We start from the raw sequence: 16,685 nt of genomic DNA, 5'->3' as shown, positions 1-16,685 counted from the left end.
TAATGGGAGTAATAATATTTAAGCTGGTCTACCGACTATACGATGTAGTAGAAGACCTAGCCAGCGATCCTGAAACTACAACAAACCAAGCCTCGTCGACTTGACCTGAGGATCGATTCCAAAAGAAAAGAAAAGAAAGTTCGTGGCAGATCGGCATCGATCAGCACCACCCAGAATTCGAAACCCATCACCTCACTCCACACTCCGTCCGTCCGTCCCGCGGTGCGCATTGGCCAAACCCATCGGTTTGGGCAACCAACTGGTTGTTTTCTTGAAAGAGATTTGCGCTTCCTCTCTGCCCCTCTCGTGACTCGCGAGCCTCCCTCCCTGGAGTGCGGTAGCCTCACCACCACCACACGCCAACACCAACCGTCGTCGCCCACATTTAATCCCACCGCCGGCGACCGATCGCGATCCCCGAACGCCGCCCGGCAACGGCGATGATGGAGCCAAAGCCGCCGTCGCCGGGCCCGGCATCGGCGACCCACCACAGCCACCGTCGCTGGGCAGCGCCCCTCCTCGCATCCGTCCTGCTCTCCTCCCTCCTCATCTCGGCCTCCCTCTTCTTCTCCTCCTCGCGCGCGCTGCTCCTCTCCTTCTCGCCGCTCCCCTCCGCGGCCGCCGCGGAGCCGCTCTTCGTGGAGGCCAAGCTGCGCCAGCACCACCAGGCCACCGCCGCGGCGCGCCCGCCCCGCGCCGTGCCGCGGATCGCCTACCTGGTGTCCGGCTCGGCGGGCGACGGCGTCGCGCTGCGCCGGACGCTGCGGGCCCTCTACCACCCGGCCAACCGCTACGTCGTGCACCTCGACCTCGAGGCGCCCGCCCGCGAGCGCGCCGAGCTCGCCGCCGCGCTCCGCGCCGACCCCGTCTACGCCCGGTTCAGGAACGTCAGGGTCGTCACCCGCGCCAACCTCGTCACCTACCGCGGGCCGACGATGGTCGCCAACACGCTGCACGCCGCCGCCATCCTCCTCCGCGACGGCGCCGGCGACTGGGACTGGTTCATCAACCTCTCCGCCTCCGACTACCCGCTCGTCTCCCAGGACGGTAAGCGCCAAAGCAGATGCGATCTGCTCCTCCCGCCCCCGCCCCCCAAATTCCGCGCGCGATTCGATCGTGCCCCGATCCGAATTCCGCGGGCCGATCTCCGGCGCCGATTCGGGCGAAATCGAATCCAGGTCGCCCCTCGCTCCAGGCCACCAGCAACAGGGGCTCCGATTTTCAAATTGGAACCAGTGCTTCGCCGGCGAAAGATGCGATTTTTATACGTTTCCGATGCCTAGTTGCTTTAATTTACTCCTTGTTATTAATACGCAAGTTTCTTTCTTTCTCCAACTGGATTTGGGATTCGGTTAGATTGATTGCTTGCTCGTTCTAGGTCGTATGTGGGGGAGCCACATCTTAGGGGCTTGTTCTTTCTCTTTATGGATGTGATTCCATATGTGATTCTTCTGAGAAATCTTGTTTCGTAGCCGTGTTCTTTCTCTTTATGGACGGATGCTTCTACTCCTACGGACTGCTCTGCTCCCCTGCCCCAAATCTTGCTCTACCTTTCCTCTTTCCATCTACTCCCATATGTGATTGTTCTGGTACTTGTTCATGGACATAAAGCGGGTCGTTCCAAATCCGGCATCTGCCGTGGGCTCATGTTTCTTTTCTTCTGGGATGCTGACCTATACCTACTGGCTCACTGGGATTATTTATTTATTAGGATTTGTCTTTGAGGAAGCAGACGCTTTAGGAAGTTACTCCTATATAGAATCAACATCCCTCTCTGTTTGTCTGACTTCTGTTGCATCTGCTGCAGATCTCTTGTACACGCTCTCCTCCTTGCCAAGGGAGCTCAACTTCATCGAACACACCAGTGACATCGGATGGAAGGAGTAAGCATGGGATATTGCCTCAAAGTGCTGTTATTTGTTCATGCAAGTTGGGCAGTGGCTAAATGTGTCTCTGTAGGTATCAGAGGGCAAAGCCCGTGATCGTCGACCCAGGGCTATACAGCCTGCAGAAGTCTGATGTTTTCTGGATTACGGAGAAAAGGAGTGTGCCGACTGCATTCAAGCTCTTCACTGGTAAATGCTTCGTCCTCCCTTCCTATTGCAATGCTATGATGAGCTATATAATGTTTGTTTTCTTAGTTTTGCTTCACGTGCCCCACCTCATATAAACCCCAGTTTTAGCTGACAGCATGCATTCACATCCTTGTTTTATTTAATTATCATTACTAGTTTGACTATAATTCATTGCTTTCTCTGTTTGGTCTTTGTTGAATATGCTTGAAGGACATGCAAAAGGAACACCTTTATTTTATGTCTTTGTCTCAATGCTTACTCTTTTTGTTGAGTGTGATAATGATACTAATACTAATATGATAGATGGTGTTCTCTGCTTGATTAGTTGAGCTGTCAAGTGCCAAGTTGAAAAATTAGTTCTACTAGTGTAACTGGTGGACACCTAGGATTCTACCAAATGGGTATGCCACGCTAAAATAATTGTCAACCATTTTGGTTAAGTTCATTGACCAATTCAGTAAATAGTGGTAAACTTATCATTGTAATATGCTACTGAAGCAATAATATGTGGAACGTAATAGAAAGGTTAAGATGGAAAATTGCATAAATTACCATATAAATAGTTCAAACACCATACTAATAGTTGGAAATATGCATATAAGAAGCTTGCAATTTTGCTCTCTTGCTCTTGAGTGTGATCTTCCGCCACAGTTTCAACCGGAGAAGGATTTGAAGCAGCGTCAGCCTTCTTTGATTCATGTTTCTGAAAAAGGGATCATGCCATATCTCCACTTCTTTTCATAACTGAATAACTCAAAAAGAAGTACAACTATTGGCGGTATGTACACGAGTGTGTAATGAAACTCACATGCGATGTTAGAATCTTAGTTCATAGTCATAGTCTCATAGATGATACAATCTCTTCACAGAAATAAAGAATATGGCTAAGCATAAAATATATGTTCACAATTGATTTGTATTTAACTATTTATCCCATGTGATATATTTGATCCTAGAATAAAGTAGAAAAACGGCTATTTGGATAATTACCGTGCCGAGCAGATGCAGCCTACCCAATTACCTTGGTCTCGTGGTCTTCGGCTGCCGGTGGCTGCCGTGGTCTCGTGGCGGTCGACAAGGGGCGAACTAGTCTTTAACCATGCGGCGTTGCGGCGCGTCGTCCGGGCATGCGGTGGCGTCCAGTTCCGCAGACCGTTGTCCCGATCGGGGGTGATGGCGTGGCAGCGGCATACTGGCATAGTCGCTGGGCACGCTAGCATTTGGGTTTTGGATCAGTAGATATGACATAGAGGATCAAGCTGACCGGTTTGCACTATGCAATCCCCAATCGATCAGGTTTTGCCCTTTTTTTTGTACTATCCAAACACAGGTGCGCCCAGGCTGCAAATCGGATGAAGCCAAGCACTTTTGCTATCCATCAGGCCTCTTCTTTTTTCCTACTACGTGGTAGCATGGCTCGCCTGCAGGATATACCGTGGCACATGTGGCATACCCTGTAGGTCCGCCACTGCCATTAGTTTATGCTACTAAACACTAGTACCTATCTTCCGGGGACGTGTCAACAAATGATTAGTAATTAGTACGGAAACAGATGCCACACCAGTATATTCACCAGAAAACTAAAATATACTTAGAATTTTAGAAAACTAGCAGTTGAGATGACCCTGAATAGCTTTATTGTAGAGTGTAATTCTCCAAGCCTACCATCCAATGCTATTTTGTAGTTCTCTAGGCTTACATAACATAATCTGCGGTATGAAAACCAACAAACACATTTAGAGTATCAAAACAATGCTTTCCCTTATCGAGATAGACCAACTTGATTTAAAGAGGACAATAGTGATAGTTTATTTATTTCCTATTCAGTAAGCAGCATCATGAACAGACTGATCATTTCAGACCATTTAGTTCTTTTAGTAATCAAATCCAATGAAAGTTGTCTACATTTAAACGTCCTTTCTCTGCGAATAAATCCCTTCCATTTAGTACCATTTAGACACATGCATCAAAACTGTGCACTGCACTTTGGCTTGCTTCCTCTTGCTGGAAGATGATAAATTCCATTGATTGCTTGGATTGCTGAAAAAATTACCGTTTTGCTCGAGGCTTGTAAAGAATGTGTGGAGAATGGATGATGAGAGATTCGGATAAAAAGAAGAGAGAGAAAGGAATCTTTCCATCTACCATGGTCGGCACGAATCTCAAAGAATAAATGGACGGTGACGGAAACACCCACACCCATGCGTGGGTGTACAAAAGTATTTCCGATGGATAATATGTACTTTTAGCTGCTTTTGAACCACTAGCAGAGGGTCTTTGTAAGAATAAGCATCAGTAATAACACACCTTTGGATTGGTTGATAGCACTCGAATCATCACTTGTGAACCTCGATTCACAACGGTATAGCCACTGTGCTGAAGAAAGCCAGGAAGCAATGATGATCTTCAACCAAACCGAGGAGGGGTAAAAAAGTGTGAAGCTAGAATTTGGTGAGAACAAAGGAAAGACACCCAAAACTGAAAGGAAGTGGGCCAAACCGATGTGTTTTTGTATAATCAACAAAATGATTATCTAAGTAATTATGTGGTGTATAAATCTACATACACTTACACATATATATGGTTATTCAAAGAAAAATCTTGGGGTGTAGTCGGGTTGATGAGGGGATTAGGTTCGTACGAGATGATAGAATAGTTTGGTTTTTTTTTTTTATTAATTGTGAAATACGTGACATCCTTATAGAATGAATGTGTAGCTGTAGTTTAGCCATTAGGCCTTCACCATCACAATGACTTCCAAATAGATTAGGTTCCTTTTATCCTAGACTTCCTAAATATTACTATTTCATAGAAGACTAATCTTCCGCTATTTAGATTTTATCCACTGTGTCTCCAGTTCACACCATCATCTTTGGCAGTTATCATCTTGGTTTGGTGAAATTGATGTTCTGGCTTTTCTTCACCTTGAATCTTTGTTGCTAGTGTGGCATGGTGATCTCCCATTTTGCAAGCCGTAGCGTACAGAAATACCTAAGATTGTGTTTGCCCATACCCTAGTATCTGCTACGCAGTAAGTCTATCTAGTATTATTATTACGTTGTGTTGTACATGACAACTCAGGCAACTGCTATGGTGGTGCTCTTTATTCCTGAAATAGTGAAATTGTCTCGATAATTTTGCTTTGGTGTTGAAAAATCAAAATCTACTTCCTTATGACCCCAGGCTAAGCTAGTTGTTGCAATCCCAGCATCACACAACTACTAATAATTTATTATGCAATTTCATTTTCTTACGTTGGAATTCATCTTTATATATACTTTCCAGCCTGTGTAATTTGAACACGTCTTTTTCTTCATGCATATTGATTATTGTTTCAGGCTCAGCGTGGATGATGCTTACTCATCATTTTATTGAATACTGCATCTGGGGATGGGACAATCTACCAAGGACGGTCCTGATGTATTATGCCAATTTTCTCTCTTCGCCAGAGGGTTACTTCCACACAGTCATCTGCAATGTTCCAGAGTTCCGCAACACCACAGTCAACCATGATCTACATTTCATTTCTTGGGATAACCCACCAAAGCAACATCCTCATTACCTCACCCTCAATGACTTTGACGGTATGCTTAACAGCAATGCTCCCTTCGCAAGGAAATTTGGAAGAGAAGATCCTGTCCTAGACAAGATTGATCAGGAAATATTGGGCCGTCAACCTGATGGATTTGTGCCTGGCGGATGGTTGGATCTGTTGAATACAACAGTGAAAGGGAAACACTTTGCTGTCGAGCGTGTAGAAGATCTCCGCCCAGGGCCTGGTGCGCACAGGCTAAAGAAACTCGTCACAGGCTTGCTCACTCAGGAAGGCTTTGATGACAAGCATTGCGTATGAAGCTTGATGATTCTGGGGTAGGTTACTTGTTCAAAATTTGGCGCTGGAGCCATTAGCTAGTCATTCTACTAGCTGAGGAAGCAGAACATAGCGTCAAATTCGCATCGATGGAATGGTCTGATAGAAGATGTTCTTATAGACAACCGCTTGAGTTGAGTTACCGTACAGCAGGAGACCACGGCCGTAGCAGTCAGAGATTATACATCACTAATAGCTCATTAGGTTATGTTAGAAGATTATATCAGCCCAACCATTAATAATATTGGAATCTTCGGTTTCTCAGCGTTGCAGGTAGTCCCAAGGTTGGTCCATTCTTTGAATAGAACAGGACCCGATCTGTTTAGGAGCTATCTGCACATGGGATTTCGTTGTATTAATTGTGGATTCCTCGGGGCAAACTGGTACATTTTGGCTGCGTATATGTATTCTTTGATTTGTTTTCCTTCTCCCACTGCTGATTATACCAAATCATTTGCAAAGCCTTCCTCCCTTTGGTAAATATGCATACAAATATTTGTGTTTTTGTCAAAAGTTACCTTAGTACGTAGTCGAGACTCGTGATATCTGAGTTTGCATTGCTGTATGGATTTGTGTTAAAAGTGGGTGTCAAGTATCAGACATGCTTGTTAAACTGGATGTCAGATATCATACATGCTTGTTAAACTGGGTGTCTGTCGAAGTATCAGACCTGCCTTGACTGCCATCAAACAGGTGCAGTGCTAATATAGGTTTGCTGGATTTGTATTTGTGTATCCTGTCTGGTTTGTTATGGTGTATTCCTAAACCCGGAAGTTGAACTATATCCTGTACTTGATTGGGCATATGGCAGCAACGTCATTTCAGGTAGGACTTTTAGCTCAACGAAACACAAATAGTTTCAGCAACGTCCTTCATGCATACTTTCAGCTCAACGAAACAACTTACATCTCACTCTACAGAGTGCAGAATTACCATGGACAACTGGAAGTACCCTAACTTGTTTCTATGCCAGCTTAACGAGCGTCTTGCCAACATTTTGGCCGCGGTACAGCGCGACGAACGCCGACGGGACGCTCTCCAGCCCCTCAGATATGTCCTCGACGGCCTGGACCTTGCCCTCGCGGATCCAGTCGCCGATGATCCCCATGAACTCGTGGAACTTGGCCATGAAATCGTAGGCGAAGAAACCTCTGAGGGTGATGCGCTTGTAGATGATCTCCAGGAAGTCAGGTGACGCCCGCTTCCCTGGGTCGGTGTACTCGGCTATGACCCCGCAGACGGCCACCCGGCCGTACGTGTTCATGTTGGCCAGCGCGGCGTTCAGCATCTCGCCGCCGACGTTCTCGAAGTAGATGTCGATCCCGTCGGGGAAGTACCTGTCGGATTTCAAAAACACATTTTAGTTAGCACGAACCACGTGTGATTTTTTTGTAAGTTATGGGGGACAGGAGTACAGGACACTCACTTCTTCAGTGCGGATTTGAGGTCAGGCTCGTCTTTGTAGTTGAAGGCGTCGTCGAACCCCAGCTTGTCTTTCAGCATGTCCACCTAAAATCGAATTCTTTCGTCAGAAATTCAGAATGTTGCCAGTTTCAGAGTTTTTCAGCTAGACGGCCTGATCGAGTTGTCTCGAGTGGAGACGATTGTGTGTGAGATCGAAGCTCATGTGGGCACCTTGGCTTGGGTTCCGGCGCAGCCGACGACGTAGCAGCCGGCGAGCTTGGCGAACTGGCCGACGAGGCTGCCGACGGAGCCCGACGCCGCCGACACGAACACCTTCTCGCCCTTCTGCGGCTTGCCCACCTCGAAGAGCCCGCCGTAGGCCGTCATCCCGCTCGTCCCCAGCACGCCGACCTGGTAGGACAATGGGAAGCCGGAGGTGGCGTCGACCTTGACCATGAGCACTGCGGGGGACGGCCGGAAGAGCGTGTACTCCTCCCATGCGAGCACGCCGGCGACCACGTCGCCCACCTCGTACTCCGGGCACGCCGATGCCACCACCTCGCCGACCCCGGTCGACCCGATCCTCTGCATGGACACAGCCACAAGGAGAAAGGGACGTGAGCGAGAGACCACTGCTTGTCTACCGGAGGATATCAGTGGTTACTTACCTCGCCGGGCAGGATGACGTCGACGGAGTGGTGGGACGCGCTCTGGCGCTTCATGCGGTTGAGCTGGTAGGGGTCGATGGACAGGTACATGTTCTTCACCAGTACCTCGCCGGACTCCGGCGTCCACCGCACCGGCGCAGACTTCACCTCGAAGTCGTCCACCGACGGGGAGCCCTCGACGTGGTGCCTGATGGCGACGTACCGGTTCTCCACCTCCATCTTTCGGTCGACGAACGGTAAGGCACAATCGGGAAGAAGAAGAACAAATGTGTGAGGTTTCGCAGATGGAACTGGGTCGATTGCAAAGCAAGAACAAGCGGTCGATTTATATTCGAACGGTTAGTTGGCGGGGTCTTTGTCTTTGGAATGATATATACGTTTTGGATGCCGCTCGTTAAACCCAAGGATGAGGACAAGAAATGGAGGTTGAACTCGTCGATCGGTTAGATGCTATGACAGGAGTTTCGGTGGAGATGCTTTGCTCAGAAATTTGTACGCATTCCATGTAGAAAACGAAATGAATCGGACCTGCGTTGGATCTTTAGGCGGCGTCGCGGTCATGGACGGATGCTTTCTCCTGTTCGTTGTCTTGTCTGTCTCCTTTGTTCTCTTCCTGACGGGTCGCTTTTTACGTGATAAGGTAGGGGGACTGTGATGACCCGGAGATGAGATCGATCACAGCGATATGGATCGAAGGAAATTCTTCACAGGAAGAGAATCTAGATGAGGAATAACAGAGCAGGTTAGGTGAGAGACAAGACAGAGGATGGGAATTTGTTTTCATTCAATTTTCACATAACTTGTCCCATACAACTTTCTCCCCTTATAACCCGGGTTGACACGACAACATGCCCACTGGCCAACTCCAGCTCACAACTTACACACGGCCTCCCTGACGCTGGGCCCAAGGAGCTCGCCAGCTCAGCCTGCCGACTTGGTCATGTCCACCAGTGATGATGTTGAGGGCGTGACAATATCCACCCCCCCCCCCCAAGAAGGCGTCACTGGTGCCGATTATTCGTCCCAAATTGATGCATCTAGGTACCTGTTTTTCAGCACATAGTAATCTTTCTAGGTGGTGCAGTTGTCCGACGTGTGTGCCCAGCGAATCAGCACTTGTGGTGTAGCAGCATTCCCTTTACGGATAAGGCGACGGTCTAGAATCTCCACAGGTGTTGGAGTAGCAGTATGCAGGTCTGGTGCCGTGGGCAGATCGGAGAAGACCAATGTGTATTTGCTAGTGAAAGGTTTGAGCTGTGAAGCATGGAATACAGGATGTACCTGAGCAGCTTCAGCTAAGGCTAGCCGGTACGCCACTTCACATTTTCGTTACATTATTGTAGATGGTCCAGAACATTTGTATGACAGCTTCAGGTACGGGCGGTTGATCACGGATTGTTGGGCATAAGGCTGGAGTTTCAGTAAAACTTGTTCACCAACTTGAAACTGACATTTAGTGCGGTTGCGATCATCATAGTGCTTCATCCTTAACTGGGCCCAAACCAGCTGTGCCCTAAGGAGTTCAGTGTGAGCTAGCTTGATACTCCAGTGTTGCATCAGTGGACACAGAATCATCTTCTACTGCAAGGTTTGGCATGAAACCAAAATTCGGCTCAGTTTTGTAGAGTGCCTTGAAAGGAGAGCAACCCAAGGAAGAATGAAAAGTAGAGTTGTACCAGAACTCGGCCAAGCTTAACCATTTCTTCCAGTGGCGTGGATTATCCTACACAACAGAGCGCAAATACTGCTACAAGCACTGATTCACACGCTCGCTTTGACCATATGTCTGAGGGTGATAGGTTGTACTGTAATGGAGCTTGGTGCCCAAAACTTTGATCAAATCCTTCCAAAAATGGCTTGTGAAAATTTTATCGCGGTCCGATATGATTGCGAGTGGAACTCCATGTAATTTGAGAATGTTATTAACTAAGAGTTTGGCCACTGAAGCAACAGTAAAATGATGACGGGGCGGTAGGAAATGTGCATACTTTGTCAGTCGATCCACCTAGTATGGAGTTGAATCCTTCCGACATAGGCAGGCCTTCAATGAAATACATGGTGATTTCTAACCAGAGAGTAAACGGTCCAGGCAGTGGCTGAAGTAACCCTGCCGGTCTTTGTCTAGATGACTTTGCCATTTGTTTGACATAATTTTCTACAACAAGCTTCATTCCTGGCCAATAATATAAATGTTCCGGATTCTGGAGCTCCCTTCCATATGACTTATGATTCTTCTGCCCTCTCCTCTCTTCGATCTATTTATTTTCCTATTAATGTTCTCAATTCTAATACGATTGTACTTCTCTTCTTTTTGCTAGTTGCGACACCCATTTCTGCTCCGTTTTTTGTTCCCGGTGTTTCTCATGTACCTCGTCTTACCTTGAATATGTTTTTCTGATACGGGTCGTTGGCCCGATCTTTCACGGTGCACCTTCTTGATCCATTGGATATGATAACTCTCCCAATCACGTGTGCGATATACGCGACCTGAAGATGGGGAACGCCAATCCGGCGAGCAACTCGACGAAGAACGCCGAACCTGAAGCTAGATAGACACGCCAAGCTCGATAACCCTCGACAGTTCGAGGACCTTCTTGCACGCACGATCACCCTTGACAAACTCAAGAACTATCACGCCTTTATTGATGGATAACTGTACGAACATCCGAGACGCCATCACATATGATGATCCCATAGGAACCGCGCTAATATGAACTTGGAGTTCTACATTATTCTGATTCAATCTAATCTACTAATCCCTAACCGCACCACCACCTTGTATGAGGGGGATGGTGGCCGGCCAGCCCCTATTGGGCTGGGGCGCCCCACTATGGGCCTAGCCCTAGTTGAGTTGGACAGGCCCAAACCTAACAGACACACTAAAAACCCTAGATGGCCCACCACATGATCTGGCTACATTATTTCCTAGTAATAATACTACGATAAAATACTGGTACAACCTTAGACTTAATAATCGTATCACAGGCTGTCCTAGTGTACCAAGCTGCTTGGATGTCCTCATCATCCTCCCCCTTCAAGAAGCGTTGTCCCCAACTCGTGACGGTGTGCTGAAAACAGGATGGCGTCAGATAAGCAACATCGCCGATCTTCATCCGCAAGCCTCGCCAGTCTTCCAGACCTCATCCTCCCTCTCGACTAGCTTGACTTGACCTTGGTGCCCCTTTGGTCTTCGACGCCATCAACCTGATTGAGACATAGGCATCCTTCCAAGTGCAACTGACACCGCACCATGCATATCACCCAAAACAAACTGAACAAATTCCTATCCGCCTTAGATCCAAATAAGCTGGAACACATGAGTATGCACTCGTATGAGAAACTAGTGCCTTCCTCCTTGATTTTTTTAATCCTTCGCGATGAACAAGCAGCAGCAGGTGCAGCTGCCGGCCTGGACGCCGGTTCTGCTGGCCAGGGTGCCGGTTCGGCCGGCCAGGGGTCCGATACTGCCGGCATGTGGACTGGACCATCCGGCCAGGGGCTCGGTGGGCCGGCCTAGGTGTCGGGCGAGTCGTCCCTACTCCCTGGAAGTTGGCCCGGTGGGCACCGGTGCTGGGCCCGATTTTGGCCGGTCCACCCGGTCTGGAAGCCGGCCACGCCGACCATGGCACCAAAGCAACCGGTTGTGGCTGCTCAACTCACTTATTCTTATTGCCGAGTTATCCTTGATGTTAACTCTTATTTTGTACAAGATCGTCGCACCAGCTGGCTATGGTCGGTGCTGGCTCTCGGCGTCGTGACTCTATGGGTCTTTGGGAGCTCGATTGGCTTCATGTTCCTTCTGTTGCCACCACAACCACATATTCCCCTGCTCTTGTTTCTTCCGCTTCTGCCTCATTCCAACAGTGGCATCATCGACTTGGTCATATTTTTGGTTCTTGCTTGTCATATTTAGTTCGTCGTGGTCTTCTGGGACCCGTCTCAAGAGATGCCTCGTTACAGTGTTAGAGATGTGGACTTTGCAAATAGGCTCGGTTACCCTATCATACTACTTGTTAGAATCATGATTCTACAACTTAACGATCCAAATTGGGTGGAACGATTATACGATTGTACTAAGTAGAATCTCACATTTTATGATTCTAATGTTAAGATTCTACTATTTGTGATCTTAGCATGGAGGTTCCGACTCGATTCAGAATCCTGATTCTGACAGTGTTTCGACATCCTTTTGACTTGGTTCATTCTAATGTATGGGGTCCATCTCCCTTCGCTTCGAAGGAGGGACATCCCTAGGATGTTAGATTTATCGATGATTTCTCTCGCTACACTTAACTTTTTTTATGACTTCTCGCAATGAGGTTCTCTCCATCTATAAGTGTTTCCCTGCCATGGTTCACACTTAGTTTCCACGCTTATTCGTGTTTTTTCGAGCTGACTCTACTGGCAAGAATGTCTCCCAGATATTACGTGGTTTTCATGCTGAGCAGGCACTCTCGTCCAGTTCTCTTGTCCTAGCGCTCATGCTTAGAATGGCGTATATGGGAGCAAGCATCACCATCTACTTGAGATGACTCGTGCAATGGTGACCGTCGCCTTTCTTCCTCCCCACTTTTTGGGATGAGGCTGCACCGGTTTCCACCTATCTCATCATCATTCATTCCTCCACTGCCCTGCAAGGTGGCATTCCTCTCATATGTCTTCATAATTGTGGATCTGCTCTAGCTGAAAACCGCATAACAAAGATGATCTTGAAAATGAAGGTATCGATGATCGAAAAATTAGGTAGAATCAAGGCTTTATACACAGAGATAGAGTTGCTGATATGGAAACTGAAGGTATCGCTGATCGAATAATTGGCATCTTCAGTGGTACCTTCATTTTCCAGATCATCTTATTATTGAACACTGACATATTAGGTAGAAGCAAGGCTTTATACATGGAGTCCACCGAGAATTTTCTGTTCTCATATAGATTCCATCTAAACTCATCGGACGCCTGCGTCAAATGGATAGAAGCCAAACGCTGAAGCAAAGCATGCCAAGATGCCATCTTGGGTCCAATAAGATCACGTGTGAATGTCACATTTGGTGAGAAAGATTCCATCACCTTAACTAAGGTATCACTTTTGTGGCATACAATATTGTATAAAGCATGATATTGTTCCTGGAGAGTGGTGTTACCTATCCACATATGCTGCTAGAACCTTATCTGAGATCCATCCCTAATAGAGATAGAACCATATGGTAAGAAAAACTTCTTTGCCGCCATAAGTCCAGCCAAAAAATATGAATCATCAGGTTTCCATAACACTTGGAATAGCGCATTAGAGCCAACATATTTCTCCTAAGAATGGTTTGCTAGACCCCATCTTTGGTCAGAAGCTTAAACAACCACTTACCGAGAAGAGCCATTCAAGATCATAGATGCCTAGCACACCATGATCTTTAGGACGGCAACCAACACTCCATTTAGTAAGCCGGTATTTTTTCTTCTCACTATCTCCTGTGCTCTTTCGGCCGTTGATCGTCCAAATCGCGTGATCATTTCACCCATCGACGTATTTTGACCTAAAAATCACTATATATATGGGCCCAAAGAGTTCTCGGGAGAAGAGCATCACAGAAGACAGAAACACGAAAACAGAGGCTGCAACAGCGAAGATTGGAGGGGAAACTCCACTGTGGATCACCGCCGAAGGGATCTCCACCTTCTCCAACGTCTTCATCATCATCATCATGATCAAGGGGGAGTAGCCACCTCTGGACTACGGGTTTGTGGCAGTATCTTGATCTATTTCTCTCATGTTCTTCATAGTTCTTAGTGCCATATGAACTGCCCTACATGATTATTGCCATATTTGTAATACATATGTGGTGGATCCTTATTCTATGATATTGTGCTATTAGATCCGATCATATTATGTGCAAGATGTATTGATAGATAGATATCATGTACCACATCCTTAAGTATTTGTTCTGATCCAACATCTATGGAAGAGCGTGTGTGGGGTGATGTGTGTATTACATGGAGTAGCATGATTTTAGTGATTGGATAGAGACAACAAATTCATGACCTATTATGGTATTGCCTTTTCTTTTGCTATATCACTATGGATAAAGTGAATGCATGTGCTATATATGTTCGTCACATGACAAAAGTGATGATATTGTTGTTCGAAGTAACATATTTGATATTCAAACATCATGTCAAAGTACTTATGGCTACACTCTGTTAATTCTTAATACAAGATTGCATGGAGTTTTTCCTTTCTTGTGGAGTATAAGAGAGATGTATTGCATCATCTCTATATTAGGACGTGATGCCCATATGAATGTGTATCTTTCACATGTTATTATTTTGCATCTTCATATCTCATTGATGAATTTTTGTTGTCCACTATAACTTAAAAGAGAGAATATTCAAGTGAACCTATGAACCCCAGTCCACTTTTTATCATAATAAACACCTTTGTATTGCCTTTATCTTGTTTTCTATTTGCTGCACTATTTTAATACGAAATATTAAAATATTAATTTTCTTATTTGCATCCAAAACAATCAACCCTTATTGCTTAGTTACTTTATTCTATCTAGTTTTACTCGCTTTATTATTGCTTGTGTTTTAATTATTTCCGTACACGAAACCATGTGCTTGACAACCACACGGTGGAGTTGGGGACATAAGGTTTTATTTTACTTTGCAGGATTGCTAGAAGAAGAGAGGGAGAAATAACTCTTTGCTCAGTTCTCCGAGAGTTCGATATAAACCCTTGGGTCACCTTTGTGGGGAAATACTCTGCTGACGCAACACTCTGCACTTGGAGTCCCAACGTCATCACGGTCTTCCACTGAGTGATAGTAATTTTCCTTTTCAACTACTAAGATGTTTCTAAATTCTCTCCTCGACTTGTTTCCCTTCAACATTAGTAGGCCTTCGATAATGAATCGGAATGCCCAAATAGCTAATGCAAACTGGCCTAATCCAGAGCCAGAAAGTTCGGCATATAGATCGACCTCGTCTAGAGCATCTAATGGCTCCCAAATGCAGGAGATCAATTCTAGTACTTTTTAATAAGAAAGGTTTTCGAACCCACGAGGAGATGAAAATAATGGTTAGCGGATTTGACAAGCAAAAAATAATAAAGATGCAGTAGTTTTGGTGTTTTGAATGTATAATTTCATTAAAATAAATGCAGAAAGTAAATAACAATATGCAAATGCTCTCAATGAGAGAAAACCCAATCCTCTATGCAGCAAGAGGACAAGTTCAAGTGTGTGTATGCTTATATGAGACAAGTTTTCCCTTGGACGGCATGGATTTACTAACATTAGAGTTCTACACAACATGATAAATATTTTGTCAAGTTTTATTCCCTTAGGGACGGAGCCTAAATTAGGTGCAGCCATAGATATGAGCAAACAGACCCCTTATGATAGATCCTAGAGCCATTTTCATATGCAAGTATAGGAATCATTAATACATAATACATAAATATCCCACCATAGCAATAAGATCATTGGTCCCCGACGTAAACCCTCTAATGCAACTCATATTATTGGAAAACGGTTTATGTCATTCCGTCCCTTCCAACACTGATTCATTACATTAAAGTGTAGCCCTATGAGCCCATATAGGTGAAGTAATATGCAGTCGACGTTCACATAAAATCATCATAGAACAACATAAAAGATAAAACCTTGATCAAATACTCATTGCACATCATATAGAATCATAGCCAGATCATCCCATGCCCTCAGGAACATGGGGAACTACTCACAAATGTCAAAAAATATCTAGCGTTCAATCAAACACAAACTATGAGGGGGATGAAGTTGATCTCGTAGATGGTGATCATGGTGATGATGGTGCTGATGGAGATATTGATGGAGATGCCTCCCCTACGTCATGGAGGAGTGGTGGTGACGATGGCGTCGATTTTCCTTTCACTGGAGGCACCGGTACGACATGATCTACCCTCTCACAGAGTAGGAGAGGACCTTCGCCTCAACAAATCTCGAGAAAAATATGGCTTAGATTTTTTTGGCAAAACGGAGGCATCTGTTAAAAGGGGGACTCGAGACGATGCCCGAGGGAGAAATGGGCATGGGTGGCGCGCCCAGCAAGGTAGAGCGCGCCACTGGGCCTCTTTCAGCCCTCGTTGCTCCTCTCGCATGATTCTTTGGCCCACGGTGCTTCTTTAGGTGAAAAACTGATCATGCATTTTTCCTTCAATTTTTTAGGTGTCCAGAAGGTTCCTGAAACAATAAAATACGAAAAAGGAGGTTTCCTGCCTCCGAGGAATTAAATACCAATGAAGAGTAATTTGTAGGAAAGTCCAGGAAATCAAATAAAAATGCATAAATAATGATGTATGATGGAAAAATATCAATAAAACTAAATATATATGTAACAATATTGATGATGTAAAATGCACGTATTAGCATCACCAAAGCAAAACAATTCACTTTTATAGAAGTTAATTTTTAGACTAGATAATTGCTCGAAAGTTGATATAACTTAGGATTTGTTGCTTTCCAATGTCATGTTCCATAAATAGAATCGTATCATCATCATATTGAAGAATAGATAGCCCCCATCCACAAGATGAGGAACCACTCCTTCAATTTGCCATCAGGTTTCACACACTTAATAATTATGGCTAACACATCAACCACTATATTAAATAGCATTGGTGATGATGAATCA

General features: G+C 45.6%; 2 protein-coding genes across 2 annotated transcripts; one reads left to right on the top strand and one right to left on the bottom strand.

The window, feature by feature from the left end:
• Nucleotides 1-416: 416 nt before the first annotated feature.
• LOC124689580 (beta-glucuronosyltransferase GlcAT14A-like) lies at nucleotides 417-6,427 on the top strand. Its single transcript, XM_047223092.1, has 4 exons — nucleotides 417-1,047; nucleotides 1,808-1,883; nucleotides 1,960-2,075; nucleotides 5,414-6,427. The coding sequence occupies exons 1-4, from the start codon at nucleotides 441-443 to the stop codon at nucleotides 5,926-5,928; spliced, it is 1,314 nt and encodes a 437-aa protein (XP_047079048.1). The 5' UTR covers nucleotides 417-440; the 3' UTR covers nucleotides 5,929-6,427.
• Nucleotides 6,428-6,785: 358 nt separating this feature from the next.
• Nucleotides 6,786-8,367, bottom strand: LOC124683104 (NADP-dependent alkenal double bond reductase P2-like). Its single transcript, XM_047217679.1, has 4 exons — nucleotides 8,019-8,367; nucleotides 7,582-7,935; nucleotides 7,373-7,455; nucleotides 6,786-7,283 (listed from the first exon to the last, which is right to left on the bottom strand). Exons 1-4 carry the CDS (start codon nucleotides 8,235-8,237, stop codon nucleotides 6,911-6,913), a joined length of 1,029 nt encoding a protein of 342 aa, XP_047073635.1. The 5' UTR covers nucleotides 8,238-8,367; the 3' UTR covers nucleotides 6,786-6,910.
• Nucleotides 8,368-16,685: the final 8,318 nt, after the last annotated feature.

This window comes from Lolium rigidum, chromosome 1 (genome assembly GCF_022539505.1).
Source record: "Lolium rigidum isolate FL_2022 chromosome 1, APGP_CSIRO_Lrig_0.1, whole genome shotgun sequence".
Taxonomy (NCBI): domain Eukaryota; kingdom Viridiplantae; phylum Streptophyta; class Magnoliopsida; order Poales; family Poaceae; genus Lolium; species Lolium rigidum.
This window is presented reverse-complemented; position numbering and strand designations above follow the sequence as displayed.

Coding starts and splice junctions, on each gene's coding strand:
- LOC124689580 (XM_047223092.1), top strand. CDS start 441: ATGATGGAGCCAAAGCCGCCGTCGCCGGGCCCGGCATCGGCGACCCAC. Junction 1,048..1,807: donor CCCGCTCGTCTCCCAGGACG/GTAAGCGCCAAA, acceptor CATCTGCTGCAG/ATCTCTTGTACACGCTCTCC. Junction 1,884..1,959: donor AGTGACATCGGATGGAAGGA/GTAAGCATGGGA, acceptor GTGTCTCTGTAG/GTATCAGAGGGCAAAGCCCG.
- LOC124683104 (XM_047217679.1), bottom strand. CDS start 8,237: ATGGAGGTGGAGAACCGGTACGTCGCCATCAGGCACCACGTCGAGGGC. Junction 7,936..8,018: donor ACGTCATCCTGCCCGGCGAG/GTAAGTAACCAC, acceptor GTGTCCATGCAG/AGGATCGGGTCGACCGGGGT. Junction 7,456..7,581: donor GCGCCGGAACCCAAGCCAAG/GTGCCCACATGA, acceptor ATTCGATTTTAG/GTGGACATGCTGAAAGACAA.